This window comes from Lichenostomus cassidix, unplaced genomic scaffold (genome assembly GCF_008360975.1).
Source record: "Lichenostomus cassidix isolate B80296 unplaced genomic scaffold, HeHo_3.0 HiC_scaffold_33, whole genome shotgun sequence".
NCBI lineage: Eukaryota > Metazoa > Chordata > Aves > Passeriformes > Meliphagidae > Lichenostomus > Lichenostomus cassidix.
Window position 1 is genome coordinate 3109033 of NW_028147632.1, and position 17834 is coordinate 3126866.

The 17834-nt window shown below is 40.5% G+C and overlaps 2 protein-coding genes across 2 annotated transcripts in view; both read left to right on the plus strand.

Annotated features, from left to right (window-relative positions):
• VPS52 (VPS52 subunit of GARP complex) overlaps window positions 1–17834 on the plus strand; it is a 100781-nt gene that overhangs the window by 46917 nt on the left and 36030 nt on the right. The gene's annotated exons all lie outside the window — the stretch shown is intronic.
• LOC146421528 (vacuolar protein sorting-associated protein 52 homolog) lies at window positions 811–17004 on the plus strand (the record flags this gene model as incomplete). Its single annotated transcript, XM_085047134.1, has 7 exons — window positions 811–895; window positions 1062–1147; window positions 5956–6131; window positions 10599–10749; window positions 13369–13469; window positions 14126–14321; window positions 16996–17004. Coding segments are annotated over 7 exons (804 nt in total), but the record flags the coding sequence as incomplete, so codon positions are not given.

Below are 17834 nucleotides of genomic sequence, written 5' to 3' on the forward strand. Positions count from 1 at the left end.
ACCTCAAATCCCCCAAAATTGTCTCTAAAGTGTCCCCAAATTGTCCCTAAAGTGTCCCCACATGTCCCCAATGTCCCTTGATGTCCCCAAAGCTCAAAAAGTGCCCCCAAAATCCCCTAAAAATGGCCCCAAATGCTCCCAAATCCTCCAAAAAAGTCTCTAAAGTGTCCCTAAGTGTCCCCTGGGTGTCCCCAAGTGTCCTCAGGTGTCCCCAAAGTGTCCCCAATGCCCTAAAAATGCCCAAAAATGCCCCAAAATCCCCCCAAAAATGACCCAAAATCCCCCAAAAATGATCCAAAATGCCCCCAAATGTTCCCGAAGTGACCCAAAATGTCCCCAAAGTGTCCCCAAGGTGTCCCCAAGTGTCCCCAAGGTGTCTCCAAAGCACTAAAAATGTCCCCAAAAGCCTCCAAAATCCCTTAAAAATGCCCCAAAATCCCTTAAAAATGCCCCAAAATTCCCCCAAAACGCCCCAAAATCCCCAAAAACAATCCCCAAAGTGTCCCCAGATGTCCCCAAAGTGTCCCCAAGGTATCCCTGATGTCCCAAAGTGTCCCCAAAGTGTCCTCAAGGCACTAAAAATGCCCCAAAATTCCCCAAAATGTCCCCAAAATCCCCTAAAAATGGCTCCAAATGCCCCAAAATCACCAAAAAATGTCCCCAAGTGTCCCTAAAGTGTCCCCTGGATGTCCCTGATGTCCCCAAGGGTGTCCTTGATGTCCCCAAGGTGTCTCCAAAGCACTAAAAATGTCCCCAAAAGCCTCCAAAATCCCTTAAAAATGGCCCAAAATTCCCCAAAAATGCCCCAAAATTCCCCCAAAGTGTCCCAAAATCCCCAAAAACAATCCCCAAAGTGTCCCCAGATGTCCCCAAAGTGTCCCCAAGTGTCCCCAAGGTGTCCTTGATGTCCCAAAATATTTTCAAGGCACTAAAAATGTCCCCAAAATGCCCCAAAAATGTCCCCAAAATCCCCCAAAATGACCCAAAATGCCCCCAAATGTTCCCAAAGTGACCCAAAATGTCCCCAAAATGTCCCCAAGTGTCCCCAGAGTGTCCCCAAGGTGTCCTTGACTGCTCAGACATCCGGGAGAGTGAGAACATTGCTGAGCTGCACAACCAGATCACTGCTTGTGACGCAATTCTGGAGGTGAGAAATGGGAAAAAATGGGGAAATTAATGGGGAAATTGGGAAAAATGGGAAAAAAATGGGGAAAAAATGGGGAAAATGGGGAAAAAATGGGAAAAAATGGGGAAAAATGGGGGAAAATGGAGAAAAAATGGATCCAAAAATTTGGGGGAAAAATGGATCAAAAAATGGAGGAAAATGGGGAAAAAATGGGGAAAATGGGAAAAACGGGGAAAATTGGGCAAAAAATGAAAGAAATGGGGGAAAATGGGGGAAAATGGGGAAATGGGGAAAATGGGGGAAATAGGAAAATGGGGAAAAAATGGGGAAAATTGGGCAAAAAGGGAGAAAAAAATGGGGGAAAAAATGGGGAAAAAATGGGGGAAAAATGGGGGAAATGGATCCAAAAATGGATCAAAAAATAGGGAAAAATGGGGAAAATGGATCCAAAAATAGGGAAAAAATGGAGGAAAATGGGGAAAAAATGGGGAAATTGGGGAAAATAATGGGTAAAAATGGAGAAAATGGGGGAAAATGGACTAAAAATGGGCAAAAATGGGGGAAAATGGATCCAAAAATGTGGAAAAAATGGGAAAAATAGGGGAAAATGGTGAAAAATGGGGAAATTGGGAATAAAGGGGAAAATGGGGAAAATTGGGAAATTGGGCAAAATGGGGGAAAAAAATGGGGGAAAATGGATCCAAAAATGGGGGAAAAAAAGGGGAAAATGGGGGGAAATGGGGAAAATGGGGAAAAATGGATCCAACATGGATCCAAAAATGTGGGAAAAATGGATCAAAAATGGGGGAAAATGGGGAAATTGGGAAAAAGGGGAAAATGGGGAAAAAATGGGGAAAATGGGGGAAAATAATGGAGAAAAAAAGGAAAAATGGATCAAAAAATGGGGAAAAATGGGGAAAAAATGAGGAAAAAATGGGGGAAATGGGAAAAATGGGGAAAAAATGGGAAAAATGGATCCAAAAATGGGGGCAAATGGGGAAAATTGGGCAAAAAGGGGGAAAAATGGGGAGAAAATGGGGAAAACTGGGGAAAAATGGATCCAAAAATGGGGAAAAAATGGGGAAATGGGGAAAATGGGGAAAAAATGGATCCAAAAAATGGGAAAAAATGGGAAAAAATTGGGAAAAAATGGGGGAAAATGGGAAAAAATGGGAAAAAATGGGGAAAAATGGTGAAAAAATTGGGAAAAAATGGGGAAAAATGGGAAAAAATGGGGGAAAAATGGGGAAAAAATGGGGGAAAATAGTGAAAAAATTGAGAAAATGAGGGGAAAATGGGGAAAAATGGGGAAAAAATGGAAAAATGGGGGAAAATGGGAAAAATGGGGAAAAAATGAAGAAAAGATTGGAAAAATGGGGGGAAAATGGGGAGAAAAGGGAAAAAATGGGGAAAATGGGGAGAAATGGGGAAAAAATGGGGAAAAATGGGAAAAAATGAGAAAAAATGGGGAAAATGGGAAAAAATGGGAAAAAATGGGGAAAAATGGGGAGAAAATGGAGAAAAAGTAGGGAAAAATGGGGAAAAATGGGGAAAATGGGGGAAAATGGATCAAAAAATAGGGAAAAATGGGGAAAAATGGGGGAAATGGGGGCAAATGGGCAAAAAAAGGGGAAAAAATGGGGGAAAATGGGGAAAATGGGGAAAAAATGGGCAAAAATGGACCCAAAATGGCACCAAATGTGTGCAAAATGGTACCAAATGGCTCCAAAATGGATCCCAATGGCACCAAAGTGGCACCAAATTGGCCAAAAAATGGACCAAAAGGACACCAAATGGCACCAAGTGTGACCAAAATGGGTGAAAAATGGTCTCAAAGTGGCCAAAATGGACCCAAAATGATCCCAAATGGACCCAAAATGATCCCAAATGGGTCAAAAAATGACCCAAATGGGCCAAAAATGGTCCAAAATGGACCCAAAATGATCCCAAATGGACCCAAAATGGTCCTAAATGGCCAAAAATGGATCCAAATGGGCCAAAAGTGGTCCAAAATGGACCCAAAAGGACCCAATTTGACCCCAAAAGGACCCAATTTGACCAAAAATGGCCCCAAAATGCCCCAAAAAATGTCACCAAATGGGCCAAAAATGTCACCAAATGGGCCAAAAAATGGTCCAAAATGGACCCAAATGGCATCAAAATGGACCCAAAATGATCCCAAATGGACCCAAAATGATCCAAATGGACCCAAAATGATCCAAATGGACCCAAAATGATCCCAAAAGGACCCAAAATGATCCTAAATGGGCCAAAAATGGATCCAAATGGGCCAAAAATGGTCCAAAATGGACCCAAAAGGACCCAATTTGGCCCCAAAAGGACCCAATTTGACCAAAAATGGACCCAAAATGCCCCAAAAATGTCACCAAATGTACCCAAAATGGCCCCAAAATGTCACCAAATGGGCCAAAAATGGTCCAAAATGGACCCAAATGGCATCAAAGTGGCCAAAATGGACCCAAAATGATCCAAATGGACCCAAAATTATCCCAAAAGGACCCAAAATGATCCCAAATGGACCCAAAATGGTCCCAAATGGGCCAAAAATGGACCCAAATGGGCCAAAAATGGCACCAAACGGGTCCAAAATTACACCAAATGGCCCCAAAAGGACCCAATTTGACCAAAAATTGACCAAAATGCCCCAAAAAATGTCACCAAATGCCCCAAAATGGCCCCAAAATGTCACCAAATGGGCCAAAAAATGACCCAAATGGGCCAAAATGACGCCAAAAATCCGCGGAAAAAAGCCGTAAATCGCCCCAAATCACCCCAGAAACTTTCCCAAAATCCCCAGAAATGATCCCAAATTGTCCTCCGTTGTCTTGAAATTGTCCCTAAGTGTCCCAAATTGTCCCAAAACCCCTAAAAATGCTACAAAATCCCCCCAAAAAACCATAAAATCCCCAAAAAAACGCCATAAAATACCCGAAAAAAATCCCAAATTCTCCCCAAATCCCCTAAAATTGTGCCCAGTTCTCCCCTAATGGCCTCAAAGTGTCCCCAAATGTCACCAAGTGCCCCAAAAGCCCCAAAAAACCACCACAATTCCCCAAAAATCGCCATAAAATCTCTAATAAACACCATAAAGTCCCTGGAAAAAAGCTGTAAATTGTCCCAAATTGTCCCAAAATCCCCTAAAATTATCTCAAAATCTCCCCAAACCATCCAAAAATGTCCCAAGTATCCCAAAGTGTCCCCAACCAGCCCAAAAATGTCCTTAAATCCCTTAAAAAACACCATAAAATCCCCAAAAACCACCATAAAATCCCCCAAAAAATGCCCTAAAATCCCCGTAAAAAATCCCAAATTTTCCCAAAATCGCTGGAATTTGCCCCAAATTTCCTGCAGAGGATGGAGGAGCTGCTGGGCTCGTTCCAGAGCTCGCTGAGATCAGAGCTCTGCAGGAACCTCTGAGCACAAAATGACCCCAAAATGACCCCAAATGATCCCAAAATGACTCAAAATCCCCAGAAAAAAACCCCAAATTCTCCCAAAATCCCCTCAAATTATCTCAAATTGTCCCAAAATCTCCCAAATATCCCGAGTGTCCCCAAAAATCCCCTAAAATGCTCCAAAATCCCCCCAAAACCACCATAAAATCCCAAAAAAATGCCTGAAAATCCCAAAAAAAACCCTAAAATCCCTGAAAAAATCCCAAATTTTCCCAAAATCTCTGGAATTTTCCCCTAATTTGTCCCCAGATGTTCCAAAACTGTCCCAAAGTGTCCCAAAGTGTCCCAAAACCCCTAAAAATGCCACAAAATCCCCCCAAAAAACCCCAAAACCCCCCAAAAACCACCCTAAAATCTCCCAAAAATGCCACAAAATCCCCGAAAAAAATCCCAAATTTTCCCAAAATCGCTGGAATTTGCCCCAAATTTCCTGCAGAGGATGGAGGAGCTGCTGGGCTTGTTCCAGAGCTCACTGAGATCAGAGCTCTGCAGGAACCTCTGAGCACAAAATGACCCCAAAATCCCCTAAAAATGCCCCAAAATCCCCAGAAAAAAACCCCAAATTCTCCCAAAATCCCCTTAAATTATCCCACATTGTCCCAAAATCTCCCAAATATCCCGAGTGTCCCCAAAAATCCCCTAAAATGCTCCAAAATCCCCCCAAAACCACCATAAAATCCCAAAAAAATGCCTGAAAATCCCCAAAAAAACCCTAAAATCCCTGAAAAAATCCCAAATTTTCCCAAAATCACTGGAATTTTCCCCTAATTTGTCCCCAGATGTTTCAAAACTGGCCCAAATGTCTCCAAAGTGTCCCAAAGTGTCCCAAAAGCCCTAAAAATGCCACAAAATCCCCAAAAAACCACCATAAAATCCCCAAAAAACACCATAAAATCCTCCAAAAAAGCCCTAAAATCCCCATAAAAAATCCCAAATTTTCCCAAAATCGCTGGAATTTGCCCCAATTTTGTCCCCAGCGGATGGAGGAGTTGCTGGGCTCGTTCCAGAGCTCGCTGAGCTCAGAGCTCTGCAGGAACCTCTGAGCACAAAATGACCCCAAAATGACCCAAAATGATCCCAAAATGACTCAAAATCCCAAGAAAAAAACCCCAAATTCTCCCAAAATCCCCTTAAATTATCCCACATTGTCCCAAAATCCCCCAAATATCCCGAGTGTCCCCAAAAATCCCCTAAAATGCTCCAAAATCCCCCCCAGAAAACCATAAAATCCCCAAAAAACACCATAAAATCCCCCCAAAAATGCCCAAAAATCCCCGAAAAAAGCCCTAAAATCCCCGTAAAAAATCCCAAATTTTCCCAAAATCGCTGGAATTTGCCCCAAATTTCCTGCAGAGGATGGAGGAGATGCTGGGCTCGTTCCAGAGCTCGCTGAGCTCGCTGAGCTGGGAGATCAGAGCTCTGCAGGATCAATCCGTGGCGATGAACTTGCGGCTCAGGAATCGCCGGGAGATCAGGGAGAGGCTGGGGGAGCTGCTGGACGAGCTGGTGGTGCCTCCTGACATGATCAGGTGGGAGAAAAATGGGGAAAATGGGGTAAAATGAAAAAAAAAAAGCAAAAACCTTGGTTATTGGGAGAAAAAACGGGAAAAAAATGGGAGTTTGGGGCAAAAAACAGAAAAAAAATGGGATTTTTGGGGGGAAAAATGGGAAAAAAAATTGGATTTTGGGGGAAGAAATGGGAAAAAAATTGGATTTTGGGGTGAAAAAGTGCAAAAAATTGGGATGAAATGGGAGTTCAGAACAAGAAAAAAGAGGTTTGGGGGAAAAAATGGCCAAAAAGTTGGATTAATTGGGATTTGGGATGTCAGAAATTCATGGGAAACTCAGGGAGCTGCTGGACGAGCTGGTGGTGCTTCCTGACATGATCAGGTGGGGGGAAAAATGGGGAAAATGGGATAAAAAATGGGGAAAATGGGATAAAAAATGGGGAAAATGAGAAAAATTGGGAAAAAACGGCAAAAAAATGGGATTTCGGGGAGAAAAATGGCAAAAAAATGGGATTTTGGGGGAAAAAAATGGGAAAAAAAAGGGTTTTGGGGAGAAGAAATGGTGAAAAAATTGGTAAAAATGGGAGATCAGAACAAAAAGAAGGAGTTGGGGAGAAAAAAATGTGAAAAAACTGCAAAAAGCTGCAAAAAAAAGAGATTTGGGGACAAAAAAATGGGATAAAATGGGATAAAATGGGATTTGGGATGTCAGAGATCTGAGAGAAACTGGGGGAGCTGCTGGACGAGCTGGTGGTGCTTCCTGACATGATCAGGTGGGAGAAAAATGGGGAAAAATAGGAGAAAAAAGGGAAAAAATTGGAGTTTGGGAGGAAAAATGGGAAAAAACGGCAAAAAAATGGGAGTTTGGGGCAAAAAACGGCAAAAAACCAGGATTTTTGGGGGCAAAAAATGGCAAAAAAATGGGATATTGGGGGCAAAAAATGGCAAAAAAAAGGGATTTTGGGAGAGAAAATAGCAAAAAAATGGGCGTTTGGGGGAAAAATGGCAAAAAAAATCGGATTTTGGGAGAAAAAACGGCAAAAAAATGGGATTTTGGGAGAGAAAATGGGAAAAAATGGGATTTTGGGGGAAAAATGGCCAAAAAAAGGGATTTTGGGGGAAAAATGGAAAAAAAAAATCGGATTTTGGGAGAAAAAACGGAAAAAAAATGGGATTTTTGGGGGGAAAAATGGGAAAAAAATTGGATTTTGGGGGAAGAAACGGGAAAAAAATTGGATTTTGGGATGAAAAAGTGCAAAAAATTGGGATGAAATGGGAGTTCAGAACAAGAAAAAAGAGGTTTGGGAGAAAAAATGGGATTTGGGGAGAAAAAAGGTAAGAAAAAGGGATAAACTGGGATTTGAGATGTCTGAAATTGGGGAGAAGCTCAGGGAGCTGCTGGGTGAGCTGGTGGTGCTTCCTGACATGATCAGGTGGGACACAAAATGGGGAAAAATGGGAAAAAATTGGAGTTTGGGAGAAAAAAAGGCAAAAAATTTGGATTTCGGGGAGAAAAACGGCAAAAAAATGGGATTTTGGGGGCAAAAACGGCAAAAAAATGGGATTTTGGGGGCAAAAACGGCAAAAAAATGGGATTTTTGGGGGAAGAAATGGGAAAAAAAATGGATTTTGGGATGAAAAACTGCAAAAAATTGGGATGAAATGGGAGTTCAGAACAAGAAAAATGGGAGTTGGGGGGAAAAATGGGATTTGGGGAGAAAAAAAGGTCAAAAATTTGAATAAAATGGGATTTGGGGTGTCTGAAATTGGGGAGAAGCTCAGGGAGCTGCTGGACGAGCTGGTGGTGCTTCCTGACATGATCAGGTGGGACAGAAAATAGGGATTTTGGGGGGAAAATGGGAATTTGGGAGAAAAAATGGGAAAAAAGGGCAAAAAAATTGGATATTGGGGGAAAAAACGGCAAAAAAGGGGATTTTGGGGGGAAAAACAGGAAAAAAAAGGGATTTTGGGAGAGAAAATGGCAAAAAAATGGGATTTTGGGGGAAAAATGGAAAAAAAATTGGATTTTGAGATGAAAACCTGCAAAAAATTGGGATGAAATGGGAGTTCAGAACAGGAAAAATGGGAACTGGGGAGAAAAACTGCAAAAAACGGCAAAAAAGTGGATTTTGTGGCAAAAAAAGACAAAATAATGGGATTTTGGGAGAAAAAAAATCGGATTTTGGGGCAAAAAAGGACGAAAAAAAGGGATTTGAGGAGAAACTGCAGGATCAGGAAGGAATTTGGAGCTCCAAAATCCTGGAAATTCCCATTTTTTCACCAATTTTCGCCGTTTATTGCCTGATTTTCATCATTTTTTTCACTCTTTTTTCACCAATTTTTGCCATTTCTTCACCGATTTTCATTTTTTTCCCACATTTTCTCACCGTTTTTTCCCGTTTTTTCACCCTTTTTCCCCATTTTCCCCTTTCCCAGTGTGATCCTGGAATTCCTGGAGTAGCTGTGGGATTTGGAGCCCAAAAACCTTGAAAATTCCCATTTTTTCACTGATTTTTGCCATTTCTTCACCGATTTTCGCCATTTTTTCACCAATTTTCACCATTTCTTCACCGATTTTCCCCATTTTTCAACACTTTTTCCATTTCCCAGCATCATCCTGGAATTCCTGGAGCAGCTCTGGGATCAGACAGGAATTTGGAGCTCCAAAACCCTGAAAATTCATGGATTTTTCTCATTTTTTCACTGATTTTTGCCATTTTTTCACCGATTTTCCCCATTTTTTCACCATTTTTCCCCATTTTCCCATTTCCCACTGTGATCCTGGAGTCCCCAGTGACCTCCCCAAAGTTCCTGGCTCAGCTGCAGGGATTTGGAGCTCCAAAACCCCAAAAATTAATGTATTTTTCTCATTTTTCAACCGATTTTTGCCATTTTTCCACCGATTTTCTCCATTTTTCCACCTTTTTTTCCATTTTTCCACCTATTTTCCCCTTTTGCAGGAGCTGAATGGCATTTGGACTCCTAAAACCATGAAAATTCATTTCTCTTTCCCATTTTCCCACAGATTTTCCCCATTTTTCTATCAATTTTCACCATTTTTTCACTGATTTTTGCCATTTTTTCACCAATTTTCGCCATATTTTCACTGTTTTTTCCCATTTTTTCACCATTTTTTCCCATTTTCCCCTTTCCCAGTGTGATCCTGGAGTCCCCAGTGACCTCCCCAGAGTTCCTGGAGCAGCTGCAGCAATTTGGAGCCCAAAAACCCTGAAAATTCATGGATTTTTCCCATTTTTCAACCGATTTTTGCCATTTTTCCACAGATTTTCTCCATTTTTCCACCGTTTTTTCCCTTTTTTCCACCGATTTTCCCATTTTGCAGGAGCTGAACGGGATTTGGACTCCAAAAACCATGAAAATTCATTTCTCTTTCCCATTTTTTCACTGATTTTCCCCATTTTTCCATCGATTTTCACTATTTTTTCACCGATTTTCCCCATTTTTTCACCGATTTTCACCATTTTTTCACTGTTTTTTCCCATTTTTTCACCATTTTTTCCCATTTCCCACTTTCCCAGTGTGGTCTTGGAGTCTCTGGTGACTTTTCCTGGACCTGACAGGAATTTGGAGCTCCAAAACCCTGGAAATTCCCATTTTTCCACCAATTTTCTCCATTTTTTGATGTATTTTCTCTATTTTTTGACATATTTTCGCCATTTTTTCACTGATTTTTTCCATTTTTTCACCGTTTTTTCCCATTTTCTCACCGTTTTTTCCCATTTTCTCACCATTTTTTCCCATTTTTTCACCATTTTTTCCCATTTTTTCACCGTTTTTTCCCATTTTCCCCTTTCCCAGTGTGATCCTGGAGTCCCCAGTGACCTCCCCAGAGTTCCTGGCTCAGCTGCAGGAGCTCAACGGCATTTGAACTCCCAAAACCATGAAAATTAACGGATTTTCCTCATTTTTCCACAGATTTTTCCCGTTTTTCCCCAGATTTTCTCATTCTTTCCCGTTTTCCCAGTGTGATCCTGGAATTCCTGGAGCACCTATGGGATTTGGAGCCCAAAAACCTTGAAAATTCCCATTTTTTCAGCAATTTTTGCCATTTTTCCACCGATTTTCTCCATTTTTTCGCCATTTTTTCACCGATTTTCTCCATTTTTTCACCGTTTTTTCCCGTTTTTTCCCATTTTCTCACCATTTTCTCCCATTTTCCCCTTTCCCAGTGTGATCCTGGAGTCCCCAGTGACCTCCCCAGAGTTCCTGGAGCAGCTGCAGGAATTTGGAGCCCCAAAACCCTGGAAATTAATGTATTTTCCCCATTTTTCCACCGATTTTCTCCATATTTTCACCTTTTTTTCCATTTTTCCACCTATTTTCCCCTTTTGCAGGAGCTGAATGGGATTTGGACTCCCAAAACCATGAAAATTCATTTCTCTTTCCCATTTTTTCACCGATTTTCACCATTTTTTCACCATTTTTTCCCATTTTTTCACCAATTTTCCCGTTTTTCCCCTTTCCCAGTGTGATCCTGGAGTCCCCAGTGACCTCCCCAGAGTTCCTGGCTCAGCTGCAGGAGCTGAATGGGAAGATTGACTCCGTGAAGGAACAAGCTTTCCGAGACACCTTGGCTTGTGCTGACGTGCAGCACGTGCTCGACAGGCTCAGGATCAAGGTGAGTTTGAGCCCAAAAATCCCCAAAATTAGCCCCAAAAAATCCTGGGAAATATCCCCCAAAATTCACAAAAATTATCCCTAAAAATCCTGGGAATTATCCCCAAAAATTCCCCAAAATGATCTTAAAAATGCAGTGAATTTCCGCCCAAAATTTCCAAAAATCGCTCCAAAAATTCCCAGGAGTTATCCCCAAAAACCCCAGGAATTTCAGCCCAAAACCCCTAGGAGTTATCTCCAAAAAATCCTGGGAATTTCTGCCCAAAAATCCCGGGAATTATCCCTAAAAATCCTGGGATTTTCAGCCAAAAATTCCCAAAAATCGCAGCAATTTCAGCCCCAAAATCCCAAAAATTGTCCCCCAAATTCCTAAAAATTATTCCAAAAAATCCCAGGAATTTTAGCCCCAAAGTTCCCCCAAATTCCCCCGAATTATCCCCAAAAATCCCCAAAGATTATCCCCAAATATCCTGAGAATTATCCCCAAAAATCCCACGAATTTCAGCCCCAAAACCACGGGAATTATCCCCAAGAACCCCAGGAATTTCAGCCCAAAAAATCCCCAAAATTATCCCCAAAAATCACAAGAATCTTCAGCCCAAAATTACCCAAAACTATCCCCATAAACACAAGAAATTTCCACCCAAAAATCCCAGAAATTATTCCTAAAGATCCTGGGATTTTCAGCCCAAAAATCCTGGGAATTATCCCCAAAATTCTGGGAGTTATCCCCAAAAATTCCCCAAAATGATCTTAAAAATGCTGGGAATTTCAGCCCAAAATTTCCAAAAATCACTCCAAAATTTCCCAGGAATTATCCCCAAAAATAATGGGAATTTCAGCCCAAAAAGCCCAAAAATCCTGGGAATTTCAGACCAAAGTTACCAGGAATTATCTCCAAAAAAAATCCTGGAAATTATCCCCCAAAATCCTGGGAATTTGAGCCCAAAATTTCCAAAAATTGTGGCCAAAAATCCCAGGAATTTCAGCCCAAAAATCCTGGGATTTTCAGTCAAAATACCTCAGGAATTTCAGCTCAAAAATCTCAGGAATTTCTCTCAAAAATCCCAGAAATTATCCCTAAAGATCCTGGGATTTTCAGCCCAAAATTCCCAAAAATTATCCCCCAAAAATTCCCAGGGAAAAGCTTGAAGGGAGTTATGGAACTGAGAGCAAACTGGGATGGACTGGGAAGGACTGGGATCTCCCAAATCTCCCAAAATTCCTCATTTTTTCCCAAATTTGTTGCCAAAATTTGGGAATTTGAGGCTCTGAGAGGAACTGGGATGAACTGGGATCCCCAAAATTCCCCAAAATTCCCCAAATTCCTCATTTTTTCCCCAAATTCATCCCCAAAATTTGGGAATTTGAGGCTCTGGGATGGACTGGGATGGACTGGGAAGGACTGGGATCTCCCAAATCTGCCAAAATTCCTCATTTTTTCCGAAATTTGTTGCCAAAATTTGGGAATTTGAGACACTGAAAGGAACTGGGATGAACTGGGATGAACTGGGAGGGACTGGGAGGGACTGGGAGCAAACTGGGATCTCCTAAATTCCCCCAAATTCTCCCCAAATTCCTCATTTTTTCCCAAATTTGTTGCCAAAATTTGGGAATTTGAGGCTCTGGGATGAGCTGGGAGGGACTGGGAGGAACTGGGCTGAACTGGGATTGGACTGGGATGGACTGGGATCCCCAAAATTCCCCCAAATTCCCCAAATTCCTCATTTTTCCCCCAAATTCATCCCCAAAATTTGGGAATTTGAGGTTCTGGGATGAACTGGGAGCAAACTGGGAGGAACTGGGAGGAACTGGGAGGGACTGGGATGAACTGAGATCTTCCAAATCTCCCAAAATTCCTAATTTTTTCCCAAATTTGTTGCCAAAATTGGGGAATTTGAGGCTCTGGGATGAACTGGGATGGACTGGGATGAACTGGGATCCCCAAAATTCCCCAAATTCCTCATTTTTCTCCCAAATTCATCCCCAAAATTTGGGAATTTGAGGCTTTGGGATGAACTGGGATGGACTGGGATGAACTGGGATGAACTGGGATGGAACTGGGATGGAACTGGGATGGAACTGGGAGGAACTGGGAGGGAACTGGGATAGACTGGGAGGAACTGGGATGGAACTGGGATGAACTGGGATGGACTGGGATGGACTGGGATCTCCCAAATCTCCCAAAATTCCTCATTTTTTCCCAAACTTGTTGCCAAAATTTGGGAATTTGAGGCTCTGGGATGAACTGGGATGGAACTGGGATGAACTGGGAGGGACTGGGAGTAACTGGGATGGGCTGGGATGGACTGGGAGGGACTGGGATCTCCCAAATCTTCCAAAATTCCTCATTTTTTCCCAAATTCATCCCCAAAATTTGGGAATTTGAGGCTCTGGGATGAACTGGGATGAACTGGGATGAACTGGGATGAACTGGGAATGGAACTGGGATGAACTGGGATCCCCAAAATTCCCCAAAATTCCTCATTTTTTCCCAAATTCATCCCCAAAATTTGGGAATTTGAGGCTCTGGGATGAACTGGGAGGGACTGGGATGGACTGGGATCCCCAAAATTCCCCAAAATCCCAATTTTTCCCATTTTTTCCCATTTTTCCCCAGGCTGTGACCAAAATCCGCGAGTTCATCCTGCAGAAGATTTACTCTTTCCGGAAGCCAATGACCAATTACCAAATCCCTCAGAACTCCCTGCTGAAGTACAAGTGAGAAATCCCAAAATTTGGGAATTTCGGGAGCTGGAAAATCCCAAAATTCCCAGAATTCCCCCAAAAAAATCCCGAAATTCCTGGAAATTCCCAGAAAATTCGCAAAAATTCCCAATTTTCTACCAATTCCTGCTGGTAAATTCCAAATCCCACAGGATTGGCTTCTTAAATAAAAGTAAAAAATCCCAAAAATTGGGAATTTTGGGATCAGGAAAATCCCCAAAACCCCTGAAATTTCCCAAAAATTCCTGGAAAATGTAAAAAAATTCACGGAAAATTCCCCAAAAATCCCAAATTTCCCAAAATTCCAGGTTTTCCTACCAGAATTTTGTCCTCAAATGCAAACAAAAAATACAAAAAATTGGGAATTTCCTGCTTGTGAAAATCCCAAAAACCCCAAAAGTCACCTAAAAATTCCCAAAAATTCCTGAAATCCCCAAAATCCCCAAATGTCCCAAAATTCCAGGTTTTTCTACCAGAATTCCCTCCTCAAATACAAACAGAAACCCCAAAAATAGTGAATTTTGCGCTTGGGAAAGCCCCAAAAACCCCAAAAATCACCCAAAAAATGCCTGAAAATTCCCAAAAAATTCGGGAAAATTCAGGAAAATGCAGGAAAATTCCAGAAATTCCAGAAAATCCCCAAATTGCAGGTTTTTCTACCAGTTCCTGCTGGGCAACGAGCGCAGTGTGGCTCAGGAGCTGCGAGATCAATACGTGGAGACGATGAGCAGAATTTATTTCTCCTACTTCAAATCCTACACCAGCCGCCTGATGAAGATCCAGGTGGGGTTTTGGGAATTTTGGGAATTTTTGGGAATTTTTTGGGGATTTTTGGGAATTTTTTGGGTGATTTTTGGGATTTTTTGGATTTTTTTGGGGGATTTTTTTTATTTTTAAAGCATTTTTGGGGATTTTTTTTTAAATTTTTGGGGGATTTTTTGGAATTTTTTTGGGAATTTTTGGGGGCTTTTTGGAATTTTTTTTTATTTTTGGGGATTTTTAGAGGAAATTTTTCTTGACATCTCTGAGGAAAATCCAATTTTCTTTCTTCTCTGGATGCCTCATGAAGATCCAGGTGGGGAATTTGGGGTTTTGGGAATTTTTCTTTGGGTTTTTGGGAAATTATTTTTTTGGAATTTTTTTATTTTTTGAAATTTTTTTATTTTTTGGGGAATTTTTTAATTTTTAAAAATTTTTAGGGATTTTTAGAATTTTTTGGGAATTTTTGGGAATTTTTTGGGAATTTTTGGAGGATTTTTTGAGGGAATTTTGGGGTTTTTTGGGAGTTTTTGGTGGATTTTTCATGGAATTTCTGAGAAAAATCCAATTTTGCTTCTCCCTGGTTGCCTCATGAAGATCCAGGTGGGGATTTTGGGAATTTTGGGGACTTTTGGGAATTTTGGGGATTTTTTTTGATTTTTTGGGATTTTTTTTTATTTTTTGGGTGATTTTTGGGATTTAAAAAAAAAATTTAGGGGATTTTTTGGAAGTTTTTAAAATTTTTGTGGATTTTTTGATTTTTAAAAAAAAATTTCTGGGATTTTGGGAATTTTTTGGGAATTTTTTTTTTAATTTTTTTTGATTTTTGGGGATTTTTAGAGGGAATTTTTTTTGGAATCTCTGAGGAAAATCCGATTTTCCTCCTTCTCTGGATGCCTCATGAAGATCCAGGTGGGAATTCTGTGGGTTTTGGGAATTTTGGGGATTTTTTGGGAATTTTTTTTTATTTTTTGGGACTTTTCAGGGATTTTTTTTATTTTTGGGGATTTTTTGGGTGATTTTTGGGGATTTTTTTAATTTTTGGGAATTTTTTGGGGATTTTTTGAGGGAATTTTGAGGTTTCTGGGGAATTTTTGATGGAACTTTTCTGGAATTCCTGAGGGAAATTCCAATCCCATTTTTCCCCATTTTTCCACAATCCCAATCCTATTTTTCCCATTTTTCCCCTTTTTCCCCATTTTTCCCCATTTTTTCCATTTTCCCATTTTTCCCCATTTTTCCCCATTTTTCCCCATTTTTTCCATTTTCCCATTTTTCCCCATTTTTCCCCATTTTTCCCTTTTTCCCCATTTTTCCCCATTTTTCCCATTTTTCCCCATTTCCCATTTTCCCCCGTTTTTCCACAATTCCAATCCTGTTTTTCCAGTTTTTCCCTTTTTTCAGTTTTTCCCCATTTCCCATTTTTTCCCCATTTTTTTCCCATTTTTCGGGAATTCCAATCCCATTTTTCCCGTTTTCCCCCATTTTCCCCATTTTTTCCCCATTTTTCTCCATTTTTTGGGAATTCTAATCCCATTTTCCCCATTTTCTCCAATTTCCCACAATTCCAACCCATTTTTTTCCCATTTTCCCCATTTTTTCCCCATTTTTTGGGAATTCCAATCCCATTTTTCCCATTTGTCCCCATTATTTCCCATTTTTTCCCCATTTTTTCCCCATTTTTCCCATTTTTTCCCATTTTTCTCCATTTTCACCCATTTTTCCACAATTCCAACCCCATTTTTGCCATTTTTCCCCATTTTTTTGGGAATTCTAACCCATTTTCCCCCCATTTGTGGGGAATTCCAACCCCATTTTTCCCACTTTCCCCCATTTTTTCCCAATTTCCCCCAATTCCAACCCCATTTTTTCCCCATTTTTCCCATTTTCCCCCATTTTCCCGCAATTCCAAACCTATTTTTCCCCTTTTCCCCCATTTTTCGGGAATTCTAACCCATTTTTCCCATTTTCCCCATTTTCAGGAAATCTAACCCATTTTTCCCATTTCTCCCCATTTTTTGGGAATTCAAATCCCATTTTTCCCCCAATTTCCCGCAATTCCGATCCCATTTTCCACCATTTTTCCACAATTCCAATCCCATTTTTCCCTTTTTTTTTTCCCATTTTTCGGGAATTCTAACCCATTTTTCCCATTTTCCCCATTTTTTGGGAATCCCAATCCCATTTTTCCCATTTCTCCCCATTTTTTGGCAATTCCAATCCTGTTTTTCCCCATTTTTTGGGAATTCAAATCCCATTTTTCCCCCAATTTCCCCCAATTCCGATCCCATTTTCCACCATTTTTCCACAATTCCAATCCCTTTTTTCCCATTTTTTCCCATTTTTTCCCATTTTTTCCCATTTTTTCCCATTTTTTCCCATTTTTTCCCATTTTTCAGGAATTCTAACCCATTTTTTTCCCATTTTCATCCATTTTTTGGGAATTCTAACCCATTTTTCCCATTTTTCCCTGTTTTTCCCAAAACACCAGGTCAAAGAAAGATCACCTCATGGGCATTCAGGACACAGCCAGAAAAATATCCTTTTCTTGAAATTTGAATTTTCGGGAATTACCCACACAATTTTTTAAATTTAGAACATTTAAGGAATTTTGAAATATTTAGAGCAATTTTCTGAGAATATATAAACCTTTTAGAATATTTCGAATATTCAAATTACTGACATTCCAATGGATTTTCCAAGCACTCTCTACGCAGCAAGAACACTGTGTTCACCCTGGGGTTTTTTTGCTATTTTTTAGTTATTTTGAGGATTTTCTCTGGGAAGGGAATTATTTGCAGAATTTTCCCAAACTTTCTAAATATTTTGGGAATTCCTTGACATTCCCAGGGTTCTTTTCCAAGCCCTCTCTCTGCAGTAAGAACACTGTGTTCACCCTGGGGTTTTTTGGTTATTTTTTGGTTATTTTTTGGGAATTTTTTGGGAATGTTTTGGGTTATTTTCTGGGAATATTTTGGTTATTTTCTGGGAATGTTTTGAGAATTTTCTGGGAATATTTTGGTTATTTTTTGGGCATGGTTTGGGATATTTTCTGGGAATATTTTGTGAATTCCTTGACATTCCCAGGGTTCTTTTCCAAGGCAATTCCCCCTTGACTTGGGGAATTTTCGGGAATTTATTGTGAATTTTTTGGGAATTTTCTGGGAATATTTTGGGAATACTTTGGGATATTTTCTGGGAATTTTCTGGGAATATTTTGTGAATTCCTTGACGTTCCCAGGGTTCTTTTCCAAGCCCTCCCTGCGCAGCAAGAACACTGTGTTCACCCTGGGAGTTTTTTGTTATTTTTTGGTTATTTTTTGGGATTTTTTCTGGGAATTTTTTGGGAATTTTTGGGGGGATTTTTTGGGAACTTTCTGGGAATATTTTGGGAATTCCTTGACATTCTCAGGGTTCTTCTCCAAGGGAATTCCACCTTGACTTGGGCAATTTTCGGGAATTTATTGTGAATTTTCTGGGAATATTTTGGTTATTTTTTGGGAATATTTTGGTTATTTTTTGGGAATGTTTTGGGAATATTTTGTGAATTCCTTGACGTTCCCAGGGTTCTTCTCCAAGGGAATTCCCCCTTGACTTGGG